Consider the following 23,866-nt stretch of genomic DNA (forward strand, 5'->3'; position numbering starts at 1 on the left):
GTTTCATGTAAAAGAGTCCTAGATAAAAACTCCATCAGCACTGCTTTAACCTGGCTTATAAGTTTCAATTAGTTTCATGTAAGGAGATTAGGTGCTAATAGTTCATAATGCGTGAGATTATCACTAATGTTCTTCTGTTGCTGTTGTTGTCATGTAAATGGACTCATCATATTATTGTGTTAATGGTGGTTTAACTTTTTGAGTTTTTCTTTTCTTTTGATATAAAACTTTTGCAGTTCCAACATGCTAGAATTTTGTGATAGAATGGTTATTGAATTTGTGTGTGCACTCAATTTGCAATATTGATACTTGCATTTTTGAGTTAAATAATAGTTTTGTTACTTCCTAATTCATGCTTTTGGGGATGATTTTTCATATAGAAGTCCTAAATCATTTGATACTTGATGTGTTTGGGGTGTACGCATTTCTTTTTCCTCTGCTATTTCTTTGATTATATGTTCTCTAATAATGATATCACCTTTTAACAATTTCTTTAGCGCAATTAGAGTTCACAAAAATTGTTCAGGATTGTGGAACCTTGACTTTATTGACTTACTTCCTTTATGAAGTTTACATTTTCAATTGGTTAGTATAAGAATTTGTGCCTAGAGGTTCTATCTGGAGTGATCAGTACTAAATATTGAAAAATCAGGAGTATGCCCATGCGAGTTGTAGTTTTCTTAATTCCTCAAGGGTTGCAATTTTGTACTAATGACAATAGCATTCTGTTGTCATTTTGCTGCATACTTTTGACTGGTAAATGGATAGCAGAGGAGTGATGGAACTTTGCAACAAAATCATCAGAAAATGTGATAGATCTTCTCGACAGATCTTGATCTTGATCTCAATATCTGACACAATGTAGCCAAGCTGGTCTACAGTGCCTTTGGCAATCATGGATCATTTTGAGCCATTTAAACGACTTTTATGGCATCACCTTAAGTTGTCATAATGAAGTCTGCTATCGTTCTACTAGCAGCAAACTTATTCATTATAATATCCTTATTTTCATGAAAATTTAATTTGTGACATTGTTGTTTTAATATTTTTGACTTTTAAAGCATGGCTACCTCAATGAGTATCAGAAAAAAGCTTCTTGTTAATTTTAGGGTGTATTTAAGAATCTCAAATAACACTGAATACCTTTCTGCACTTCTACTACATTATTTGATTTTATCTTCCTCTTCTTAACTGTTAACTAAAGGAAATAAATAATAGACCTACTTCATTTTGCTTGGGCTTTTGGCTTGAGGATTAAAATGCCCTTATTCTTGCAAAGCATTGTTCTTTGGCTCTTGAACTGAATTTTCTTTGAAATGCCCTGATCTAGCTATAAGCTAATTGTGATAACTCTTTGTTAACTCATTTGACATTTTTCCTTTTTGTCTTAAATAGTTAGTTTCATGATGTCAATCAAGCAGGCTAATGCAGTCAATGCAGGATTACTGAGTCATCATCATATGAGATTTTTGTTCCCTTAAAAATGTGCAGTTAGATGAGGTTGACAAATTGTCCTACATCAGTATTAATTGCATAGAAAAGATGGAAATAAACATGAAGATGGAGTTCTCCGATGTCATGGTGGATGGGTTAGTAGTCTCTATACAGACTGATTGGATATGGCATGCTCTCAGGGCTTCTGTAGGGAGACCAGGAGACTGTGTATCCATGCAGCTGCACAGATAACATTCCCATCATGGTGTTTCATATAATTTTTCTGTTCCTACATAGAAAGGTGCGGCCTTACTTTGAGATCGACTCCATCTTCCCAGCATGCTGTATCAGGACAAATCGGCGAAATCCTGAGTTGTGCTGGTGCCCTAGGTGGCAGAGTCTGGGTCGGAGGTTCGGTAGGACACTCAACTGCTGCTTGTTCTTCTGCACATGCTTGCCCTTTTGCTTCTTTAACAGCTTCTTCCGTAGCTTCTTCCCTTGCTTGGTTATTTGTCCCCTCATTAGACTGTTATTCATTGTGAAAGCTGTCCAAATTCAAGTTAGTACAAGACAACTGGGCTTGAACCTTTGTATCCCAATTTCACTCCATTTTCACTTTTTTGTAAGGAAGGTTGACTTGCACTTTCAATATTGAGATATTCACTTGTAGGTATCCTATCTCCTGACTTATATTCACATGTGCTAAGGAAGACAGTGTGCATAGGATAGAAGTCTAGGTCCTCGTTTGTGGGATCTTATGATTCTTATCACTAAGCAAGTGTGACTGAACTGTAGAAGCAATGTGTCCTAAATCCTAATAGCTTCTAGATGCAGTTTTCTAATCTTTGTTCTTCCCCTTGCATCTCAAATTTGCGTTGAGAGAATAATTGGTTTGTGAGTCTATGGTTTGATATTTGATGTAAAGATCATTAATGCTTGAGAGAGGATAATGATCACTTGTGGACCATGATAAATAATAGTTGCTTCTCTAGTAAAACAAGTGAGATGCTACTGTATTTCACCTAATTGTCACATTTTGAATATTTAATTTGTAAATTCTAATTGTTGTGATAAAATAGTTATGAAATTTATGTAGACCATTGAGTTATCTGGTGAAATAGATTCTACTGCACATCTAACTGTTTTATATGTTCCAGCCTTTTTCCTGTCAACATTTCATGAGCTTTTGATCGGGCAACTAGTAAAGTGTAGCTGATTGTAAAATGATTAATTTCTTTTCACTTCCCGTGGAGGATCTTTACCTTGTACTCGACACATTTTAAGTGAGTTGCTTGTTTGATATCTGGAAAATTGTTTGCGTATTGTGATAAGTAATGTTCACTTCTATGACTGATCTTTTCTTTGTTGCTATGTGGTCACCTCCGGTGGCCTTCCTACAACAGAAGTTCTAACTCCTAACTTGGTGGATATCTGGATGGTTGGTATAATGATCTTTTCTTCAGCTAATTGTTCCTTTTGTTCCTCCTTTTATTTTCTGGTTCTTGCTTAAGATTTTTGTTAGTTCTGTTCTTCACTATTGGTTTGGCAATGATTTGCTCAAGGAACACTCGGATTTTCTTATTCCATATATTGCTGCATTTCTGTGTCTATTAATTTCTTACAGCAGATCTCTCTGTATTGAAGAATATGAAAAAAAAGAATTTAAACTTCTAATCATTTGCACTGTCATATTGCACAAACATCTCAAATCATCAAGATGCAGTTTATATCAACTGAGTCTAATAGCAAGGATCTTACTCCAAGACAAATTTCAGCAAGATTCTAGCATATTGATTGCAGGTATTCCTACCATCTTATGTAGGTTTCTTATAAAATTCTTGATTGCTGATATTGTACGTACTGAAACTTCAGATTATCGTATGACTTGACCATAACCATCAACTTGTATCTTGATAGGATGACACTTTGCATGTGTATTGCAGAATTAGTACCTTATTCTCCACTTAGCTACTTTTCTTTGAATAATACCTGCTTGTAATCTGTCTTTCAATGAAGTATTACAATTTCCTTTTCTTTTGAAAAGTTTCTGGACTTTATTTGTCTTGGTTATATGGTAGTAGCCCCAGCACTTCTGTCTTTGGAAATGGACTCATCTTCCAGTACTTTTATTTGGATCTTTGGAGGTGGGGAGAAGTACTGTCTAGAGATCTAACTATTAGCAGCGCAAAGGAAATAACACACGTTCTTGCTGCAAACTGGCATAATGGCATTAGAAAGGGTGGTTGCTCTCATTCCAGTTTGTATTCCTCTTTGAATTCATACTACTCCACAGAGATTCTCTAGCAAGGTGACCTTAATCACATAACCTCTTGCATTCCCCTCCCACAGAACTACTGATCGGAAATATCTCTGGGCTAATTTTCTCTTCCTGGGTGTAATTCGTAAAGACTACTGTTTGGAACTTATCTTGCAGAAGTTGATAAAGCCTTCCTGAGAAAGGCCCCAACGGATATGCTCCTTGATGAGGGTGACAGCATGGAGGCAACCTAGAATCACATGTGCTTATACACTATAGGTTGCTTGTCTTGGAGCATTGGCTGAATCTTGTAAGAATTCTAAACATGGCTATCGGCGGCGCTAAGCGAGCTATAAAACTTATGTACAAGGTAAGTACAAGGCTTATGCACCAGCTCGTCGAATATCTCAAAGACAAATTGGTGAACCTAGCTATCACAGTTGCAAGGATAAGATATCAAGTTTCTATGTGCTGCTGCTATCAGTTAGAAGGGGCAATAAGCTTTGCAGTCTGGCCATTGTCATAATCTTCCTCCACTCCAAACAGCCTTCACTGCCAAATGAAAGTCTAGTGTTACAGGTATCCTCTACAGTCTACAATGAATGGGGCACTAAGTGATGACCTAACGGTTGGCTAATAATTGTATCATTCCAGATCTGAGCTCTAGAGTTTCTACCCCATTTCTCGAAAGGCTTTTCGCCGGATCTTTTATCTGTAGTCAATTTTCATTTACCATTCCAGCCAAAGCCAGGTTCTTGTTCCATATTTCGGACAATATTCATTCTAGATTGATGTTTGCAGGACCCGCATAACTGTAAATCTGCTGATAAAATTTTACATTCACGTCTCCCGGCAAACTAATCCGAATTTGTTGGGCTAGGTTTGATGAGAATGTTATGCTATACATCACATATCAGATCAGCTGAGGGTCCTTTTCCTTTTGATGTGGATTGTTAACTGCGATTCACACTGATTCACTAAATTCAGCATTTATTCCAATGATAGATCAAACAGCATTTTTCACCCCCTCTATATTGATAGGAAACAAAGTTTTATTCAATGAACAAATGTGGCCTGTTATTTATTTGTTATATTGCTTGCTTATGTATCTCCTTGGCTATGGTACCTCCAAAAGGTTGATCTGAATTCAAATTTAATTTTCAAAAGATCTCTTATTAGTGGTCCATTTTGAGTGCCGAGCCACTACTGAAACCTAGTATCGTTATAGAATATTGGAGAGTGGAAAGTGGAAGCTTCCATGGTGAGTAGAAAGACAGTGATAGCCTGGGCCCTTGTTGCTTATGCTGAAAGTTATAGTATATTTTGTTAGGATAAGATAATGATGGTGGGGTGTTTAATATGTGAGGGGTTCCAATAAATGGAACACTTGTCTACTAAAGTTGGTGGGATTTAATGATAAAAAAACCTGGCACAAATTAGGTGAAGGACTAAAAGATCAATGCCCTTGGGCTATGTCACACATCAAATTTAGAAATTAATGGCCAAGTAGGTTAAATAGTGTGCCGATTGGTGCACAAATTGTGCCACTCTTATTCTAATATATTAGAAGAATGCAGGCCTGGATCCCCATGAGCTTATAACTGGAAATTTTACTCAACAAACGCTTCGGAAATCTTCAGGAAATGTATGAAATGAGCTTTATAATATTTCCAGATATTCTTTTTATATTTGAATAAAAGTTCAATAAAGAGAGAAAATAAAACAAAAAAAAGATACTTGTATGTCTGTTGTGTTATTAATTAGACTATATTAGACCGTTTCTGGTAATCGATAACTATCGACAATCATTAACATCCTGCAACAACACATTAAGCAAATAAAAAATGAAAAAAAAATTAATGATTAGTGCAACATGAAGAAGAAACAATTCATCAAGGGGGAGTCACTGTCCATCTTCTTAAACCGAATTCTGTGGTGCACGCTTATGTGGTTATTAATGATAAATTAACCCCATGCAACTTGAGGAACTTTTATAAATTTTCTCCTCCAAGAGATCGATGAATCTTTCCATGCTTTCAATCTTGGTAACTGTATACATTTCTCCCTTTAATTGCTGCCAAAAGGATAAAGAAGTTTTATGCGGCATAATGTAGTATACCTAACTTCCTTTTGTTTTTAGTCTGTTGTTCTTATGATGATAGTGCTTTTATAATCTATAATTAACATAAAGTTGGAATATTACGTGGGAATATGAGTCATTCTTTTTGTCATTTGATTGGCAAAGAGACAAATGACCATTAGGTAAAATAGCTTCCAAAGATTTTGAAGTTCCAAATGTAGCTTGCCAAAACAAAATGCCAAAGGTTTTTTTTTTCATCTTTTGGGTAAATAAACTCTTCAAAATGTTTCATATATATCTGGAGTTCTTGCACTCCAAGTTGACAAATAGAAGAAATGCTATATTTTGTTTCCATACAAGTTTGCCACCAGATCTATCACATGGACAGCTTGAAATCCTTGCTTACTGTGGGCTATAGGCTCAAGGGTTTCCTACCAAAACTCTAAAAAGTAAGGAGGCTGAGTTCTGCCAACTAAAGAGATGAGGGTGGATGTGGAAGTTATGGGGAACAAAGTTTAGGTCAGAGGAAAGGAGACATGGTCATGTGAGGTTCTTCTAAGTTCTAGGGTTTTAATGGTTCAATATTTAGTCTCCAAGTTATAACTATGCTTTTAGTGAGTATTTTGTTAGCAATGTATGTAGTTATTAAAGGAGTAACCTTGAGATTATACAAGATTCCTCTCCAGCTAACTCCTTTGTTAGAATAAAAACAAAAATTAGAATGGAATGTAATGTAATGGACTATAAAATGGATCATGTTCTATTGTCTCCTCCTAAAAGCACCAATAGATAAAACAAGTAATATATATAGCTGGGCCATTTACAATGCACTTTGTTGTTCTTTGTTTCTCTCTTATTCAAACAAGGACAACCGTTGTGGTAGACCTATCACCTGCTAGAACTAGAACAAAGATAACAAAGTAGCAATGCTGTTATTAATTAATAACTACTGAGCAATTAAAACACGGATCCAAACCACCTAAATTCACCTGAAAATCCTGTGGGAGTCCACTGGTTTTGAGAGGGAATAAAGGAAGCTATAATGTTTGATACTATAAACATGTAGCTAATCCTGCTCAAGGTGTATGTAGCCTTAGTGATTGGGTATTTGAGTCTCTCCTACCGAAAAAAAATATATATACAAGTATCAAGTCATCTGGGCAAACAATAGATATGTGATACAGCACAACTTAGAAGAAAAATTCATAGGTTCCTTGGGACCCAAAGCCCAGGTAAGATGTAACCATTTAAGATCTACTTATTTAGGATTTCCTGGAGTTATTGCCATCATACTAATGTTGTTTATTTACAGTACCAGAAGATGCATGCAATGAGAGCATTCTAATAATTTATAAACAAATGTCTAGAAATGATTTCTAGTGGTAGATGGACCCTATAGACAAGAGAATTGCTTTAGTCCAGTGTAAGAGGAAATTAGCTTTGACAATGTGCCAGAAAGACTAACAAGGGAATTCCACATTAGATGCCAAAAATAGGAGACCAAATACTATATCTCCTTTATCTTCTTTATTTCAATATTTACACTAAGAAGCCCAAAAAATGTACATAAGCTTCTCACTTTCTCAACACTCTCTCTATTCACAGGCAGTAAGTAAGTAATAACCATCTCCTAATCTCTTCTTCCTCCTTTAGCTTTGCTCCTCCTCTGCTCCCAGCCCACCTCCACTTGTTATCCAAGGATGCACTATTCAAATTCAAATCTTTTTTTAAAAATAAACAAGAATAATAGTCCAAAATAATAACTAATTCACTAAATGATTTGTGGCTTTTTGGTGCGTTTTTGAAAAGCGCATTAAAAACTACCCCAACAAAAAAAACCCCCGAAAAGAAGATACTTACTGAGGACTTGCTCCGCGGAGAACCTTCTAGAAACGTCCTTGCACATCATCCTCCTCATCAGATCCTTCGCGGCCGGGGAGACCCCGGAGAAGATACTTGCCGGAAACCTAAGGTTCCCCCTCAGCACTGCCTTGAAGGTCTCCTCCGCCGTCTCTCCGTAGAACGGCGCCGCTTCCCCGCCGGTCAGCATCACGTACATCACCACCCCGGCGCTCCACACGTCCACCTTCTCGCCGTACTCCTCCCCTCTCACCACCTCCGGCGCCACGTAGAACGGCGTCCCTACCAGCCCAGTCATCCGCCGCCCGCAGCCGAAGCCCGCAGCCGACCCGAAGTCGGCGAGCCGGACCCGTCCGCCCCGGTCGAGCAGCACGTTGTCTGGCTTCACGTCGCGGTGTGCCACCCCACGCCGGTGGCACGAGGCCAGCGCCGCCGCGATCTGCGCCACCACAGCCGCCGCCTCCGGCTCCGAGGGCGGGGATCCGCGCCGGAGCCGGATCCACTGGAAGAGATCGGGGCCGTCGACGAGGTCCATGACGAGGTGGATGGAAGCCTGGTCCTCGAAGGTGGCGTGGATCTGGACCACGGCAGGGTTGCCAGCGCCAGCGAGGAGGGTGGTCTTCGCCTCGAGTTCCGCGCACTCGCAGTCGATGGGGTCGGCGAGGAGGGACTTGTCGACAGACTTGACGGCGAAGGGCTCGCCGGAGGAGAGGGAGGTGCACCGCCGGACTACGCCGAAGCGTCCGCGCCCGATCTCCGCGCCTATCTCGTACTCTCGTCTCAATTCCTCGCTCATCTCTCTTCTTCTCTCTCTGGATTCCTTTTCTATTTTCCTCTAAATTTTAATTGGAATTTTGTTTGATTCCGAAGGCTAACGACCTGCGGTATTTGTAGGTTGGATTTCGTGGAATCCTACGTGGAGGGGACAGGTGAGATCAAAACATTTCACAATCCCTTAATTACCCCTCATACTAACTTAATAGAGGGAGGGAGTTAAAAAACAAAGGAAGAGATCTCTTCGATCTAATTAATTAAGTACTATTATTATATTAACTAGCGTGCTTAGTGACTAATTGATGATTTAAATTAGAGGTAAAGCTTTTGCAAAAAGGGCTATATTTTAGGGCTTCTCTTAAAAAATAACTACCGGGAGGTAAAGCTTTTGCAAAAAGGGTTCATATATGGGGGAAGTGGTAATTATTTAATTAAATAGTTAGGTATAAAATTATTATTTTAAAATATCTTATATACATAAATCGAATCGTATACTGCCACGTGTTAAACGGCAGCACCTTTTCCTCTCTACTGTTCGCCTTAATATCCACTGAAACGATAAGCCGGTGAATAGCTTGGGCACTTATCTCTTTTGCCATTAGATTTCTAAGGAATAACGAATTGCCCTGTCCTCAACTTAATCTATAATTTGGTTAACTAACACTTAGAGACAGCATACCGCTCGTCTTCTTCTCTTATCTATTGCTAATTAAAACTTAAAAGTTTGGTCTAGAGTTATTTCATCATCAATTATTTGAGTTAGAATAATAACTCATCTAATGTCGTCCTAGAGGATTTATTATGTTTTTTTTTTAAATTCATGCTGATAAAATATCAATTAAATTTTATGACCACAAGCAACTTAGCAACAGCTTCTCCATTAATAATAATTTAATTGCACTTAGATACTAGGATAAAAGTTGCTGCCAGTAGTCTTTATTTCTCTTTTGTTTTTTTTATTCTCCATTTTTTTTTAAAGAAAACCGATATACAAGATTTTATACAAAAGAAATACTACGAGAAGCTTTAAACCTAACTATAATAGATGATAATAAACGAAGAATTAACGAGCCCAAGCAGCTCAAACATACAAACCCTATGTTTAGTATTATGTTTACCTTCTCATCTAGTGGATAATTTTCTAGTGATCTTTCTTGAGGTTAGAACAATTATCGGATTCTCACTCGGAGATTTGGAGACAGTGGATGACTACTTTCCGTCCCTCTACCCATGTCTCGTTCGATGACTTCTTTTGCCTTTCTCTCCTTCTTCATTTCTGATAGATTTAACTGCATTGAACCCACTTCTATGAAAAGAAGTAATATCATTAGTTAACTTTAGCCTAATAGCAACTAACATAATAAAAATTATCCCATTAACTTTTGAAATACGGTTCAATATTGTTCTTACCCTAAGCCTAGTAAGACTTGGGCCAGAGTACGAGACAAAGGCCCATCTTGAAACCAAGCCCAATGGGCATAGTATCCAAATATACTGGTCCTAAGCCCAACAGGAAAATAAGTTTATATGAAATCTACTAAGTAGGGTGTCAACAAGAGCTACACTTTTGACTCGAATTTAAATTTATCAAACTCAAAAACTAGTAAAGCTAAAAAAACGAGATGAAATCTTATCTTAAGCTCGTTTGGCTTGGCAAGCTTAGTCAATTTTATGGAACTAAATATTTAACCACTAAATCTCAATCTAAAGGCTAAAATACTTATTAACTATTATTTAATAAATCATAGCTCGAGTTGAATTGATTTATTAAATGAGCTTGCTGATCTCAAACAAAATACACAACACAGAAAGTTATGTAGCTGAATCTAACAAGATTTATTATGGCGGCGAAATGAAAATAAAAATAAAAATAAAATTTGAAGGTTAGAAAATAGTGACAAATATGAACTTCTTTCTCTGCTCCTTATACTGAGCGCATCATTAGCTGTTGTTATTAACTTAGACAGGGAAAACAATGCTTAGAGCTTGTAATGGCAGACCTCAATGAACAAGAGAAGAGGTAGGATACAAAATTGTTAATAAGTGAGATTCAAGTTCCTGTGCATCTCAAACTAATGTAAGAAAATAAAGATTTTTATAAATCGCAGCCTATATTTTATTTATTTTATGATTCACATCTCGTCTATGAGGATTTTATAATTTGACTCTTTTTTTTCCTTTTATAATTATCATTTAATACTCTAATATTATTTTGACTAATTAACGGTGACCAAGTTACGAAAATACTTCCACCACTCCCTCTCTTTTTTATATCCCGCTATCATCTTTTTCATCTACCTCCTCCATCGTTGTCACCGTTGCCACCACCACTTTTCCTCAGCTTCTCTCTTCTCCCTCTTCCTCATCTTTTTCTTTTTCTTTAGAATGAATAAGACAAGAATAATTTAGGTATTCATAAATTATTTCATATATTATAACAAATACAACAAATTTTTTTAAAACTGTCTAAGTTAATCCAGAATGTTAAATAAAAATTAAAGGAGAAAATGAGAGATCGGATTATAAAATCCTCAAGGACGAAATGCGAATCACAAAATAGGTAAAATGTAGAGTGCGATTTGTAAAAATCTCTAAAAAGATATAGCATAAATATTGAACAGTACTGTACATCAGTAGCTCTGTCAGTTCTGTCAGTTTCAGGTTAACTAGATCTCTTGGATGGTCTATCGCCATCAATGCAGCTCTGGACATCTATATCTTCTTCTTCCTGCTTGAAAACAAAGATTAATTAGTCATGGACCAACATTCTCTCATATAACAATCTTCAATTTACATTCACGAATGCCTGAGTATACATAATTGACCGAAATGACAACAATAATATTCTGCAAACACCACAATGTCTTGCTACTTACAGGAAGAGACTTATATGATATTCATGTAGCTTAAAGATTAGTTAGTCATGGACCAATATTCTCTCATATAACAATCCTCAATTTACATTCACGAATGCCTGAGTATACATAATTGATCGAAATGACAACAATAATATTCTGCAAACACCAAAATGTCTTGCTACTTACAGGAAGAGACTTATATGATATTCATGTAGCTTAAAGAGTTTGCTTATTTGCATCTAGCATTTCAATGCGGAAACTTGATATTGTTTAATGGACAATCCATGTGCCAAACTAGTGGATTGGTAACGGAGTATGATGCAGTTGTTACCATCCAATTACATGAAAGGACAACAGTTAACTCAACTAGTCATTCTACTCTCATTATCTAATGTTAGTTTGAACAACAATCAAGGTGTTCTTATAGTTCTTCACCATTAAAACTTAAAAAGTACAAAATTCTACACTACCTTATCTGCTCCAAGTTTGTCTGCTTCTTGCCATTTGCGCACAAAAGATCCCACTGAAGCATATGAATCATGTTCCTTGAGAGAATTTTCTTCTGCTGATGAAAATTTTGGATTGGGAACAGCATATAGACTATCACTAATGCTTCTTTTCCTGCCAGATGAGGACTCTGCTGTAGAAAGTGTGTCCTCATTCATCTTTGAAGTCTCTACTTGGTTATTCAAGTTTGCTTGGATAGGTCTCTGACCATCTACATCTCTCGGCGTAATGTTGCGTGAATTGTTCTTAACATTATAATAAGAGGGTACTCTTTGATCAAAAGATGAACTAGTGCAAGATGCTTCCTTCTTCACAATGACCACAGGAATTTCCAAGGTATTAATTTCCATTAGATTATCAGCAACAACTTCATCTGTACCACCAAATTTTGCAACTCTTGAAGTTCTGTCTAATTTCCACATCAAGGAAACAGCATCATCCAGGCGTTCACGAGCAGTATTAATATCTACAATGGGCTTAGGGTAGTTTACTCCTAAATCAACTCCAGCAGCCACCAGGACAGATTTAGGAGCATTCCATGGATGATGAATCCATTCATTTGGCATTCTCACGAGTTCTGGAATCCAACTTCTCACATACTCACCATCTGGATCAAAGTTGTGACCTTGAACCTAATTTCCAGGATAAGAAAGTTGAGCAAGCCAAAATAATGTTTATTAGTTGATGCTTTATGTAGAAAGAAAAGAAGTGGAGATATTTTCATGGAAACATTATATTGTTGTATATACATGATTGGCGAATTAAGTTCATTTAAGGATAATTTCAATATACTAGAGTTGCCTGTTTTCTCAGTTAAAAAATCTATCAAGATATGATGTCTGTTGTATTTTACAAAATACTAGCAGTATTGCTGTTGTTGATACATATTTGTCAGTGTTCATAGTTTAAGGCTGTTTATTATCATTTGAATTGCATCTTTTATAGTTCATGAAAATATTTGGATATCGCATACCTCAGGACTATCAAGCCTGTTGAGCTCGTGACCATCAGGTAAGCTGCCTGATACATATTGCCAACCAAGGATGTCACTTTCTAAGTCAGCATCCAATAACGTGTCCCAAAAATATTTCATCCCCCATGTCCATGGGAGTAGTAGAAATTTCACAAAGAAACTTGCAACAATGACTCTAGTTTTGTTGTGTATCCAACCAGTTGCCCAGAGTTCTCTCATACCAGCATCCACCAATGGGTATCCTGTCCTTCCCTGCCTCCAAGACTTAAACTGACCCTCATCTGACTGCCAAGGATAGTGCCTAAAATTCCCCAACAATGATCGTTCATGAGTGAATGGAAAGTTGAAACACAAATAACGTGAATATTCTCTAAGACCAATTGACCTTAGAAAAAGGTCCACACTTTCCTCTGCTTCAGACATATCATCTTTTGCCCATTGTATCTGCTTCGTTCTAACAGTTCGATAGATTTTCTTCACACTAATTTCACCAAAATGGAGATATGGTGACAACAATGAAGTTGTGGTTCCTTCCAACTTCCTTCTGTTTTTTGCATATTCCGCTAAATGCCTTTCAACAAATTCATCTAGCATTATGTTTGCATTACTCCAACCTGGAGACCATCCTCTACTTAGCAATGCATTACTTGATTTTTCTGATTCATTTTCAAGGCCCAAATCCTCAATTGAACATCTATGAATGACGTCCACCCCTGGAACAGCAAATTGAATGTGAGGAATCATAGAAGGGTACTCTATAGAAGATATTCCTACAACTCAAGCAACAGTTATATTACATATATAGTTTCTACATCTACAATTAAAATAAAAGGTTCAGGTAAATAGCCCTGTGTTCATATAACACAACAGCAATAATTCTGCTGAAGGTTACTCAAGTATGCAAGATTAGGTTCTTCACCTTTTCTCTAATCTAGGAGTGCCATTCCAAGGAAAATCATCTTAAGGTCTGACCAATAAGCACAACAGAGGATGGTTGGGCTTACAATTCACACTTACATAGACTTTGACGACTTTAAAACTTTAAAAAATGTCAAACGCTTTTCCATTAGTTGGGGCCTATATGAATTGTGCCTTCTCGATTTGGCGGTCAACTATAGATTTCTTCTAGAAATAAGGATAGTATATTTGTTGCCTTCATTAACATAGCTGCTTATATCCCACAGTGACATAATAATTTTACCAGATATATCAACTTAATCCATAACAAGGGAATGTTAATTGAAAGAACAAAACTTTCCAGAACATGGCGAGGTCTTCAAATTCACATACAACACATGGGGTATACATGTGCGTGAACTGATGAGTAAATAATTGAAGTATTGTATTGATAAAATACATAGGTGAGAACCAAAGGGAAAAGACACAAGACCACAAGGATGAGAATGAAGAAGATCAATATGCCAGATGCTGAATTTAATGGATCTAAAACCAAGAAGGTAAATATTTAATAACTGAATAAAACTATTATGATTCCAGTTTCTACCTGTGGCTGCCACCAATTTCCATGGAGGAAGAGACGTCACTGAGTCAATAGGCAAGTCCTTACACTTCTCCCAATATGCAGAAAAGTTCGTAAAAGCATGTCCATTCTCATCAGAGACTTCCCAAGGTTCGTAAAGCAGATCAGCATTAAAGCTTTGCACCGAAACCCCAAGAGCCATGAGCTGAGTCTTGATTTTGTGATCCCGTACAAGTGAAACAGGGTCTGAAAATGAGGTGGAATGCATAAGAATGAATAAATTGCCTTTACACTACATTATAACTATCTTCAGATGGCCAAAATATATAACGATAATGCAATATGACAAATGTGAGATGGAGTAGAATTAATACCAATAAAACCAAAACAGAATTGCTGGTGCCATATGAAAAAAGACTAGAAGTCCGAACAAAAAGTGCCCTCCTGAGCACAATTGAGAAAATAAAATCATCTAAGACTTGTGTAGCTTAAGAACCTTTCTTTTAAATTCTGCAATTATGAGAACAAGATGATGAGGACCAAGATGAACAGTATGCGACATTAGCTAATAAACTTTTTTAGTTTTTACAAAACAAAAAGCTAAAACCACTTGAACAGATTTAAGAGTAATAGTGGTTAAAAATTAAGTTTCAAGTCCTGCGTATAGCAGAAGCAACCCAATGTAATTAAGAGATGACTAAATAGCAAATGGAAGTGCACTATAGTGGATCTAATCAAAGGGAATCGATTCAAGAATTGGCCAACTGCATACCGTATAAATTATTATAGACCACTCTAGTAGCTCCAATTGCATCAATGCACTGCAGAAGGGCTGGAAGAGTGCTCTCAGTTCGCATCGTCACAAGCGGGCAACCGAGCGACTTCAAGGATTGATTGAGCTGGGTGAGAGACTGCTTCAGCCACCACCGAGAAGCCCGACCTGGATAAAATTCCCCTTCTTCACTCGGACACCATATAAAGACAGGAAGAACACTCCCATCCTTCACGGCGGCTGCTAAGGCCGGGTTGTCCTCAATCCTTAGGTCTCTCCTGAACCAAATAATGGTCTTGTTTGGACTATTCATCTCCACACCAATCTCAGGCTCTCATAACCAGGAGCAGATAGCAAATTCAATAACAAATCCTCCAGATAATAAAGGAGAAAGCTACAATAAACACTCTATTGAGCTACTAGCATCAAACTGGTACTTTCAAGAACAAAAATATCGAGTAATTTGGCAAAATTGAAGTCCTAAACAATACCAGAAGATAGCAGAAAATCACACATGCATGTCTCAAAATATGACAGATTGATGGAGATATAACAAGTATGAAACTGCTCCAAATCCTTCCTCAGCTTTTCTCCTCGAATAAATTAGTAATTTCAGCCTTGGGGAAAAAAAATTCCCAAATTATGGAGCTCCCTCGGGATTGCACACCTACCCAAAGGAAACCCTAGAACAGTAGCACAGAAGGACAGGGAAGCAAATCCCCATCTTGGCCCCACCAATCCAGAGAGCCAACAGTGCCTAACCAATCAAAAAGAAGGTGCATGCAATTACTCAAAAGCCAGGTAGTAAGTACTCAATCAAAATCCACAAAAGATCCAAAATCCCACATCCCAGTGAGAACTTTGAGTCCCATGCCTGCCCATACGATGCTATAAATTCCAAGAACCCAAATCCGATTGCACCTAAAGATGACAAGCGCCACGATAAGCCCCGTAAACTACCCAATTGAGAATTGGTTTAAAAATTGAAAGACCCATTTTGGAAAGGACACACCCCTCCCAACCAACCATTAGCAGGTTGATGTACCATTCAATTTAATGTTAGATTTGGTTTCTTCTGGATTCTGGCACCTTTGTCAACTTTTGATTTCTTTATACTATCGTTTTTCTTCTACCCATCACGTGCAGACAGCTACGTACCTGGATACGGGAGATGATCTCAAACTTATTTACCCGCTAAAATAACTTATGATCTACGTATGTCTAATGTTGCTCTCTCAAGTAGAGTCAATGTCACAAATGTCGGTTTTTAATTCATGTAGTTAGTTCGCTGATAGAGTAAGCAGTTCTTGGTACTCATTAGCAGAGACCTTAGGATGTGAAACACTGATTTATTCAGCCATTTTGGTAGAAACTATGTTATTTTGCCAAGTGTGCTCAAAATCATTGACCACAATAAATTGCTAGCTCCAGATAGCTAAACGTCACATACTCAGGCAAGTAAGTTTAATTCTCAATTATTTCAGTACAAATGAAACCCTGTAGACAAAAATTTTATTCAATCCTTAAACATAACCCGGTGTACGATAGAAAAGAAGAATAGAGCGAGCGACAACTCTTTGATATAAACTCTCTACTTGATTACAACGATCAATATCATGACAAAGGGTAACAAGACATCAAGCTATAGGGTGCTAACAAATTACAACAAGAAGAACAATCCTAGTAAATACATAGACGCAAAAGACCTTAATTTAGCTTGTGGCTTTGTTGTGATTCAATAATTATAAGTACATAGCCCTATGATCTCCAAAGATTGGAGAAGGATCTCTAGCTGAAAAAATAAGGCCTCACAACATGAAGGGAGGAAGCGGACTGCGTCAACAACAGAGAAAAAAATAACAAGAAATATCTAGAAAAACAAAAACAAAGAGAGGAAGAAGAGAGGCGGATGATGGGGACGACAACGATGGAGAGGAATGCGACTGCAGTAAGGAGAGGACAACGATAGTGAGGAGGGGGTGGCAACAACTAGGGAGGGTGTGGCAACGACAGTGAAGGAAAGGGTTGTGACTGCCAAACATAGCAAGGGCGGGAATGAGAACGACAACGTTGAGAAAGAGGCCAGCAATGGCAGAAGCAAGACGAATGAAGCCAGCAAACAGAGGAAGAGAATAATAGGAGAAATTTAGAAGAGAGTAGGAGGGGGGAGGAAGAGACGAGAGAGGGAAGGTCTTTCCCCTTCCCTAGCCACTTGGGCTATGGGAGGGGATGGGAAATACTCAGGTGGCAACAAGAGGATAAGTCCTCTGAGAGGAGAAACCTGCACCAAAAACCCTTGGAGCTAGAACCAGCACAGGAGAAACTAACTAACAATTGTATGTTTATTTAGGTACAAGGTTCGATGCACAGAAGGCGCAAAATCTGCCCTCCAAATTGAACAAATGACAGCCCAAGATGTTTTGCTTACATCTACAAAAATTGTATGTAAAGAGAATAAACATGATTAATGCTGCAAATTTAACACTAGTTAGCACAATAGACATATTCTTCTAGTTCTTGGTAGCTCACGAGCTTTCATGCCTTCAACAAATGCTCTGATAGCTAGATGCTCTGAAGCATACGTCATGAATGATGCCACTATAAGTCCTCCAACAACCATCAAGCCTAGCCTATTAAGGAACAAAAGAGAAAAACTTTAGAGAGACGTCATAACCATCATGATGCCAGTATAGATGCTCAATTTTTATTGGATTAACTAATCATAAAATCGATCAGTATAAGGACAATGTTGAGGTTTTCTGAATTACTGTACCTTGCAAAAAGAGCAGAAATGCCCAGTAGGCTTGGCAACAACGGAGCTGCTAGAGCTAAAAATGCCATTCCTATCCAATAGAACAATGTTTCCAAGTAGCAATTAGATGTGCTGAGTTGATGACCTGCACAAAACAAGTAGGTTGTCAAGAATGTCACTAGATGTGCATTTGAGTCAGCTTCTGTGCAGCCAAACAAACCTTTTCCTGTATGATGATCAGATGAATCAGGGTTTCCATAATCTACTTGATTAGCATTTCCCCAAAGATAGACGAGACGGAGGTAACTTCCAAATATTAAGAAGAATGTCACAAATGCCCACTCATACATCAGAAGCAAACCAGTCAATGGCATCACTTGCTGGGGAATAATAACAAATGCAAGTGCAAGAGATATTGCAGCAGATATAAAGCAGATTAACACAGAAATTGCGCCCAAATAAGCAGGTAACTTGCTATGTACGCCATTTGAAAACTGCAGCAAATCAAACAATCCATCATATTGATGATATCCATTAAAATACAATGCAAAATTGCAGATCAGAAGTTATTCGGGATCCAAGCAACTTGAATTGAAAAGGGTTATAGAGCGAACTAAGAAAACTAAGCAACTCCAATAAAAAAAAGGGAAAAAAGAAGGCCAATTACTCTTTAAATTACTCTAGAAGAAGACCCCAAACAAGAATATAAGCAACTCCAATAAAGAAAAAGGGGAAAAAGAAGGCCAATTACTCTTTAAAATTACTCTAAAAGAAGACCCCGTCATCAATTTTTGTTTCAATGCCATTTAAACTGAAATTTTTGTTGAACTGACTTACCACAGGAGATGCAACTTAAAACATGCAAGAGCTAAAAATTCGCCTGTGCATCAAATTATCATGCCACATATTGTTTACTCTAAAAGAGTTATAAAGTCCCAGCCCCAGGAGCCACAGCAGAAGCTGAAAGGTGGGTTAACAGCTTAGAGAAACAATAACCTGTTGTCCATGTTTAAACTCATGATTGCTTTTCGAGAAAGAAGGATGAAATTATTCTAAATAGTTTCATCTGGGCAAAATGGGGACGTAGCTCATTTCATGTAACATAATCATCTTTGCATCATTATACTTGAGAAAAGCAATAACCTGTTGATTTGTATTAGCAATGGAAGAAAAAGCAACTCCAACACTGGAATAACCAGGAAGCCCCCCTCCAGATTTGTATTTGTAGAAAGCATGTCTGGCAAACCCACATAAAGAACTTTGACAAGATAAACTGAATAGGTCCATGTTAACCTGCAATAAGCTAATGACATTACCACATATCATTCAATTTCAAAACTGGTATTGTACAAAAGGATAAAGTTTCCAACCTGAAGGCACGGTTGATAGTAACAGAGGAATAACAAACAAAAGGGAAGAAGGAATAAAAATTTGATCACTAGCTGATCATGAGGATTCCTTCCTCCACCAGTTCCTGGAAGAGTTTCTTCGAGCCTTTCCCGAATATTCTGCACCATCAGCACAATAAACCAATGAAAACTAAAATTTGTTGAGTTAGCAATAATGTGTCTGAATCAAATGAATATTGATGTGTCTGAATCAAAAATAAATAGACTAGTTCAATCCACCTGCCAAACTTCCACAGGCTTTATAAGCCATGCTGCCCACCAGTCCCAGGGTTTAAGGGGACCCAATGTGTAGTGAATTACTCGAAGTTCCTTTTCATCTACCATCCACTGTACAAAAGAAAAAAGATAAATGTAACCATAACTTTATATAAGAATATGATATCTTCTTCTATTAGTTGACTCACCAATGGTCATGAAAGCTAACATATGCTAAGCTTTTACAAACAGTGAAAGCAGAATATAGTTAAAGATGTGATGTGAATATCGCAAGTGAGATTTTGACAACAAACATGAATGATTCTAACAGATTCTTTTCTACCAAAGTGTCAATTCATCGGAATATATAATGTGACCCGTAAAAAAGGGGCCAGCACATAAAGACCACATGCTGCCTCCTTCCTTCACCCCCTCCCCACTTGCCCGACAGAGGATCTCATCCTCTGTCGTGGCAAAGTTCGGCGGCCACCTTGCACACGCTACTAGCAGTTAGCTGCCGAGCCGGTTGTCGGTCATCTCAGCTGGGCCACGGTGGCTTGCTCTGACTCAAGGTCCCTATATATTCTCCATGAGAATGGCATCCTCATAAGCTTTTTCCAAGGTCTTGGGACACAACACTTGAACATCCGCTTACAACTCACTCTGCATCCCCAAAATAAAAGTCAATTTCAGCAAGGAATCTGACTAAGGAGGATGACGACAGGCGTTGATTCTATTGGCATGCGCGAGATTAGGGAAGGACTATGTTAATATTGACTTAGTATTTCACCGCAGATCCCCCTGAAATCGGCGCCTGCCTGGAATAGACCAAGATTTAAGTGGAACATTCTTATTACCAGAAAATTTTAGCATATCTAAACAAATGGACTATCTTCCTTTGTTGTTATTGATTGATATGATGTGTTAGACTATACACTAGAGTAGCTTAAATATGGCATGATAACTTTAGCATTTGTAATTACACATGATGATTATTATGTTCTTATCATGATTTTTGCATATCTCTCTTATTATGCTCATGTATGATAACACATGTTTCTCTATGACAATATTTTTCATTATGTTTATTTTTCTATATAATATCATGTCTTAGCATACGTGCACTACTATGAAGGGTGTGGCATCTATATCTCAACAATACTTAAACCTCCTCGGCTAGGGTAGAAGACAAAAAAATATATTATAATATGATATAGTAGGGCCTACGCTTGAAGTTATAATATGTGAATCCTAGACAACCAAGCATGTCATTCGCCGAGTTTAGACGAGCGAATACATTGTCGACTAATGAGAGTCAAATTCTTTAAGGTATTTAAATTTGATATCGAATGATATAATGATGTAGACCTAGCGATACTTGATGACGCAGGATGAGAGCATCTTTGAGCAACGGCTCATAATTTCCACACAAGTGATGCAATGATATTGAGCTGAGGTGCGACGCTGACTCGTGATGATGGCTTACAACTAAGGTCCTTAGTCTGCTATAGCGGACAATATGTCAGCTATTCGTCAGGTAATAGGTAGGTGATTCTACCACTAGAATCTACCCTCCTTTGGGGGTATTTACATTGGACGAGTATAGGTGATGGTCGGTGAGGTGGGCGTAGTTTTAGGCATGATGAATAGACATGGTAGGGGTGTATAGAGTTATATATGATCGGACGGACCAGCTAACCAAAATATTTGTGTGCATGTCTTGTTACTATCGTGATATTCAATTAATTAAATATTCATATACTTTTTATGATGGGCGTACCTATATCCATATAATGTTAGGCTTATCCATATTTGATGTGTGCATAGATTGACTGTCATTGTGATAGGAGCCTTGTAATAGTTCATCTAATAGGCATTAGGCCTATTTTTTGAATTCCCTTATGGTGTAATATTTTGTAAGGAGTTACATTATTTTTCCATATTGTATCTTACTTTTCAGCATGTACTCTTATATTCACAGATCTTATCTACTATTGTATTATAGTTGGACTTGTTGCAACCTGCAGACGCTTCTTCTGTTTTCCACTATTTTTGTCTTATTCGGTATTAGTTGCATGTTGCTAGTTCTTCTAGTCTCTACATGAAATTCACGTGAGAGCCACCTCATATGGAAGGCACGTAACGAGTTAGGATGTTTCATATAAGAGTAAGACCCATATGTCCATGAAGACAATAACATAAAAAAAGGATAAGTAAGAGTAAATTAACATAAGGAACTACATTACTACAATTGTAAGAGAAGTATACCTCTGAGTTACTACAATTGTAAAAGAAGTATACCTCTGATATAGTGAGTCATTACCTTATTTGCGAGCATATAAAGACCAACGTCCGCATTATATAATGTAGAAAGCCGCTGCATGTCAGGTTCAGATTTAGAGTTTATCTCCTGCTTTGGTATATTTGGTTCAAAGACATGAGCACTGGCAAAATCAGCATAATATGAATTCAGAAAACCTTGATCTCCTGCAGATATTAAATCAACATTCTAGATTATAAACCATCATAAGTAGCCTAAAGGAAAAAATGAGTGGCATGTCAATTAGCAAAAACCATAACAGAATAGACAAAGAAAACCATGGCCAAGCTGATGTAAATGGGTCTAAAAAATGAGGCTGCTGAATACTTTTGCAATAATTATCCTAAAGGACAAGGGTTGTACTGTTGTTATAATTTAAACTTCAGAAAATACATGACAAAATACTACAAAAGATCTTCTAAGAAAGACCAATTCAAACACTATGCATGACATGCTACCAGTTGAGAACTCAGAGAGAGACTTCTTCTCAAAATGACAGCTTTTCTCCTGAATATTATTTTCTTATTCAGACACTATGCATAGTCTCAAGCAGCACAGGATGGATGTCATGAAGCAGCCAATTAGTCTTCAGATTCAAGTCTCACTAAATGAAACAAAGAGTAAAACACGTCTAAGAACTGCCTGGGATGAAACTATATAATCAATAGAACAATGCAATTCCATCTAATCAATGTGCTAACAGAAAATGTATGAACTACAGATGGTACCTCCAGTATAAGAAGGTAAAGAGTTCACTTTGCTCATCATGTCCTGATAAACAGTTTCAGATGGCTCTACAACCATTACTCCAGAGTTCATTCTTTCAGAATGTTTCAAGTTTGCACAGAACCTTCCACACTTGAAAATATCTTCAATACTCTTTACCACAATGGTATCCGCGTCCAGATAAACAACTGAAAGAAACAAGAAAACACAATATAAAGTATACCAAAGAGAACCCAGAGGATAAGCAAGTCAAGCCTGTTGAAATGTCATAGAAAATTGATATCAAATTTACCTTTTCTATACTTCGTCAAACTAAATATTTTTAATTTAGTATAGACTCCCCAAAATCTTTTTGGTCTTACATGATTTGGATTAGCCAACAATTTTATATGCTCCAAAATCCAGCCATCAGCCTACATTTGTTTTTTAAGTTAGGTTAGTAACTCAAATAGTGGCAAGATATGCTATGAGAGTGACTATAAAAAAACAGCAGAAATTCAACATTTATAAAAGATAGACGACTAATCAGGCTATTTGTTAGTAATTCATGCATAAATGAATACGAAGTGTGCTAAGTATTAAAAAGATGTGCATCATTTGGTCGTAACATGTAAAAAAATCGGTATTAATAAGTATCACCTGACACATGAGAAAGCATCTCCTCTGACAATGGACTTTTAGCACAGCTAGTGAAGGTATCACATCTGCCATCTCTCTCACATGTACAATGGGTGACGCATGCTTACTAATCATTTATTACAATTGGCGCATATTAACTATTTCTCGTTTTAAAATAAAAGCACATGGCAAGCCTGACTACTAAGGAACTTGCAAGATAAAACTGCTATAAATAAGGCAAGCCTAACTTGTGAATATTTTCTATCTTAGTGAGCTGTGGAAGGATCATATTATCACGTATAAGCATAACAATTTGCAGACAAAGATATATGAAAACTAACTAGGTAATTATCTACTCAAAAACTTTCAAGCCAATCCAAGAATTGTGCAAATTAAAGAAAGCTCCAGCGACCATATCAGGTTCTCTCTTGAAGCAGTCGAGTAATTGAGTCAATCCACGCATTCAAAACGTTGTGCCGATCAAAATTCTAATCTTTCGCACAAATGCGATCAAACAAGCCTATACTGAAGCCAATTTACAAGGAAAAGGAGATCACAACGCATACCTTGAGAAGTCTCTGGGCGTAATCCGAGACGCCATCGGTGACGAGGACGACCATGTCCTTGGTGGTGCCGGTGTCCCGAATCGACTTCCCGAGCACGCGAACTCCGAGGACGAACTCGTCGCCGTAGAGGAGGGTCACGTAGGCCTCATCGGATTCGGCTCCCGCCCAAGTCCCCGATCCCAGAAGCACCAAAAGAGCCACCAAGAACCCTAGTTTCCTCATCCTGCGATCCGAGAAAGGGATCTCAGATTGCGCGGAAACAAGAAAATTTCCAACCAACGGAAG

The 23,866-nt window shown here is 37.6% G+C and overlaps 3 protein-coding genes across 5 annotated transcripts; all 3 read right to left on the bottom strand.

The window, feature by feature from the left end:
- Positions 1–7,261: 7,261 nt before the first annotated feature.
- Positions 7,262–8,470, bottom strand: LOC140767402 (phosphoenolpyruvate carboxylase kinase 1-like). 2 transcript variants are annotated; one of them, XM_073107291.1, is made up of 2 exons: positions 7,632–8,470; positions 7,262–7,457 (listed from the first exon to the last, which is right to left on the bottom strand). In XM_073107291.1, the coding sequence occupies exons 1-2, from the start codon at positions 8,425–8,427 to the stop codon at positions 7,402–7,404; spliced, it is 852 nt and encodes a 283-aa protein (XP_072963392.1). In that variant the 5' UTR covers positions 8,428–8,470; the 3' UTR covers positions 7,262–7,401. The 2 variants fall into 2 exon arrangements, with proteins under 2 accessions (XP_072963392.1, XP_072963391.1); XM_073107290.1 differs by having other exon boundaries at positions 7,284–7,476.
- A 2,513-nt stretch (positions 8,471–10,983) lies between these two features.
- Positions 10,984–15,841, bottom strand: LOC140767241 (cryptochrome-1-like). Of its 2 annotated transcripts, XM_073107087.1 has the most exons (6): positions 15,487–15,841; positions 14,996–15,389; positions 14,248–14,469; positions 12,744–13,456; positions 11,734–12,402; positions 10,984–11,133 (listed from the first exon to the last, which is right to left on the bottom strand). In XM_073107087.1, exons 2-6 carry the CDS (start codon positions 15,306–15,308, stop codon positions 11,068–11,070), a joined length of 1,983 nt encoding a protein of 660 aa, XP_072963188.1. In that variant the 5' UTR covers positions 15,309–15,389; positions 15,487–15,841; the 3' UTR covers positions 10,984–11,067. The 2 variants fall into 2 exon arrangements, with proteins under 2 accessions (XP_072963188.1, XP_072963187.1); XM_073107086.1 differs by having other exon boundaries at positions 14,996–15,841.
- An 894-nt stretch (positions 15,842–16,735) lies between these two features.
- On the bottom strand, positions 16,736–23,866 carry LOC140766506 (inositol phosphorylceramide glucuronosyltransferase 1-like). Its single transcript, XM_073105886.1, has 10 exons — positions 23,582–23,866; positions 22,690–22,810; positions 22,400–22,585; positions 21,675–21,838; positions 19,376–19,483; positions 19,118–19,255; positions 18,891–19,040; positions 17,968–18,241; positions 17,769–17,892; positions 16,736–17,625 (listed from the first exon to the last, which is right to left on the bottom strand). The coding sequence occupies exons 1-10, from the start codon at positions 23,801–23,803 to the stop codon at positions 17,484–17,486; spliced, it is 1,629 nt and encodes a 542-aa protein (XP_072961987.1). The 5' UTR covers positions 23,804–23,866; the 3' UTR covers positions 16,736–17,483.

The sequence above is a fragment of the Typha angustifolia genome, chromosome 9 (genome assembly GCF_048772165.1).
Source record: "Typha angustifolia cultivar Huaian chromosome 9, ASM4877216v1, whole genome shotgun sequence".
Lineage (NCBI taxonomy): Eukaryota > Viridiplantae > Streptophyta > Magnoliopsida > Poales > Typhaceae > Typha > Typha angustifolia.

Coding starts and splice junctions, on each gene's coding strand:
- LOC140767241 (XM_073107087.1), bottom strand. CDS start 15,308: ATGAATAGTCCAAACAAGACCATTATTTGGTTCAGGAGAGACCTAAGG. Junction 13,457..14,247: donor GAAATTGGTGGCAGCCACAG/GTAGAAACTGGA, acceptor TTGCTGTTCCAG/GGGTGGACGTCATTCATAGA. Junction 12,403..12,743: donor ACAGGCTTGATAGTCCTGAG/GTATGCGATATC, acceptor CCTGGAAATTAG/GTTCAAGGTCACAACTTTGA.
- LOC140766506 (XM_073105886.1), bottom strand. CDS start 23,803: ATGAGGAAACTAGGGTTCTTGGTGGCTCTTTTGGTGCTTCTGGGATCG. Junction 22,811..23,581: donor ACGCCCAGAGACTTCTCAAG/GTATGCGTTGTG, acceptor AAACAAATGTAG/GCTGATGGCTGGATTTTGGA. Junction 22,586..22,689: donor TTTGACGAAGTATAGAAAAG/GTAAATTTGATA, acceptor TGTTTCTTTCAG/TTGTTTATCTGGACGCGGAT.
- LOC140767402 (XM_073107291.1), bottom strand. CDS start 8,427: ATGAGCGAGGAATTGAGACGAGAGTACGAGATAGGCGCGGAGATCGGG. Junction 7,458..7,631: donor CTCCGCGGAGCAAGTCCTCA/GTAAGTATCTTC, acceptor TTGGATAACAAG/TGGAGGTGGGCTGGGAGCAG.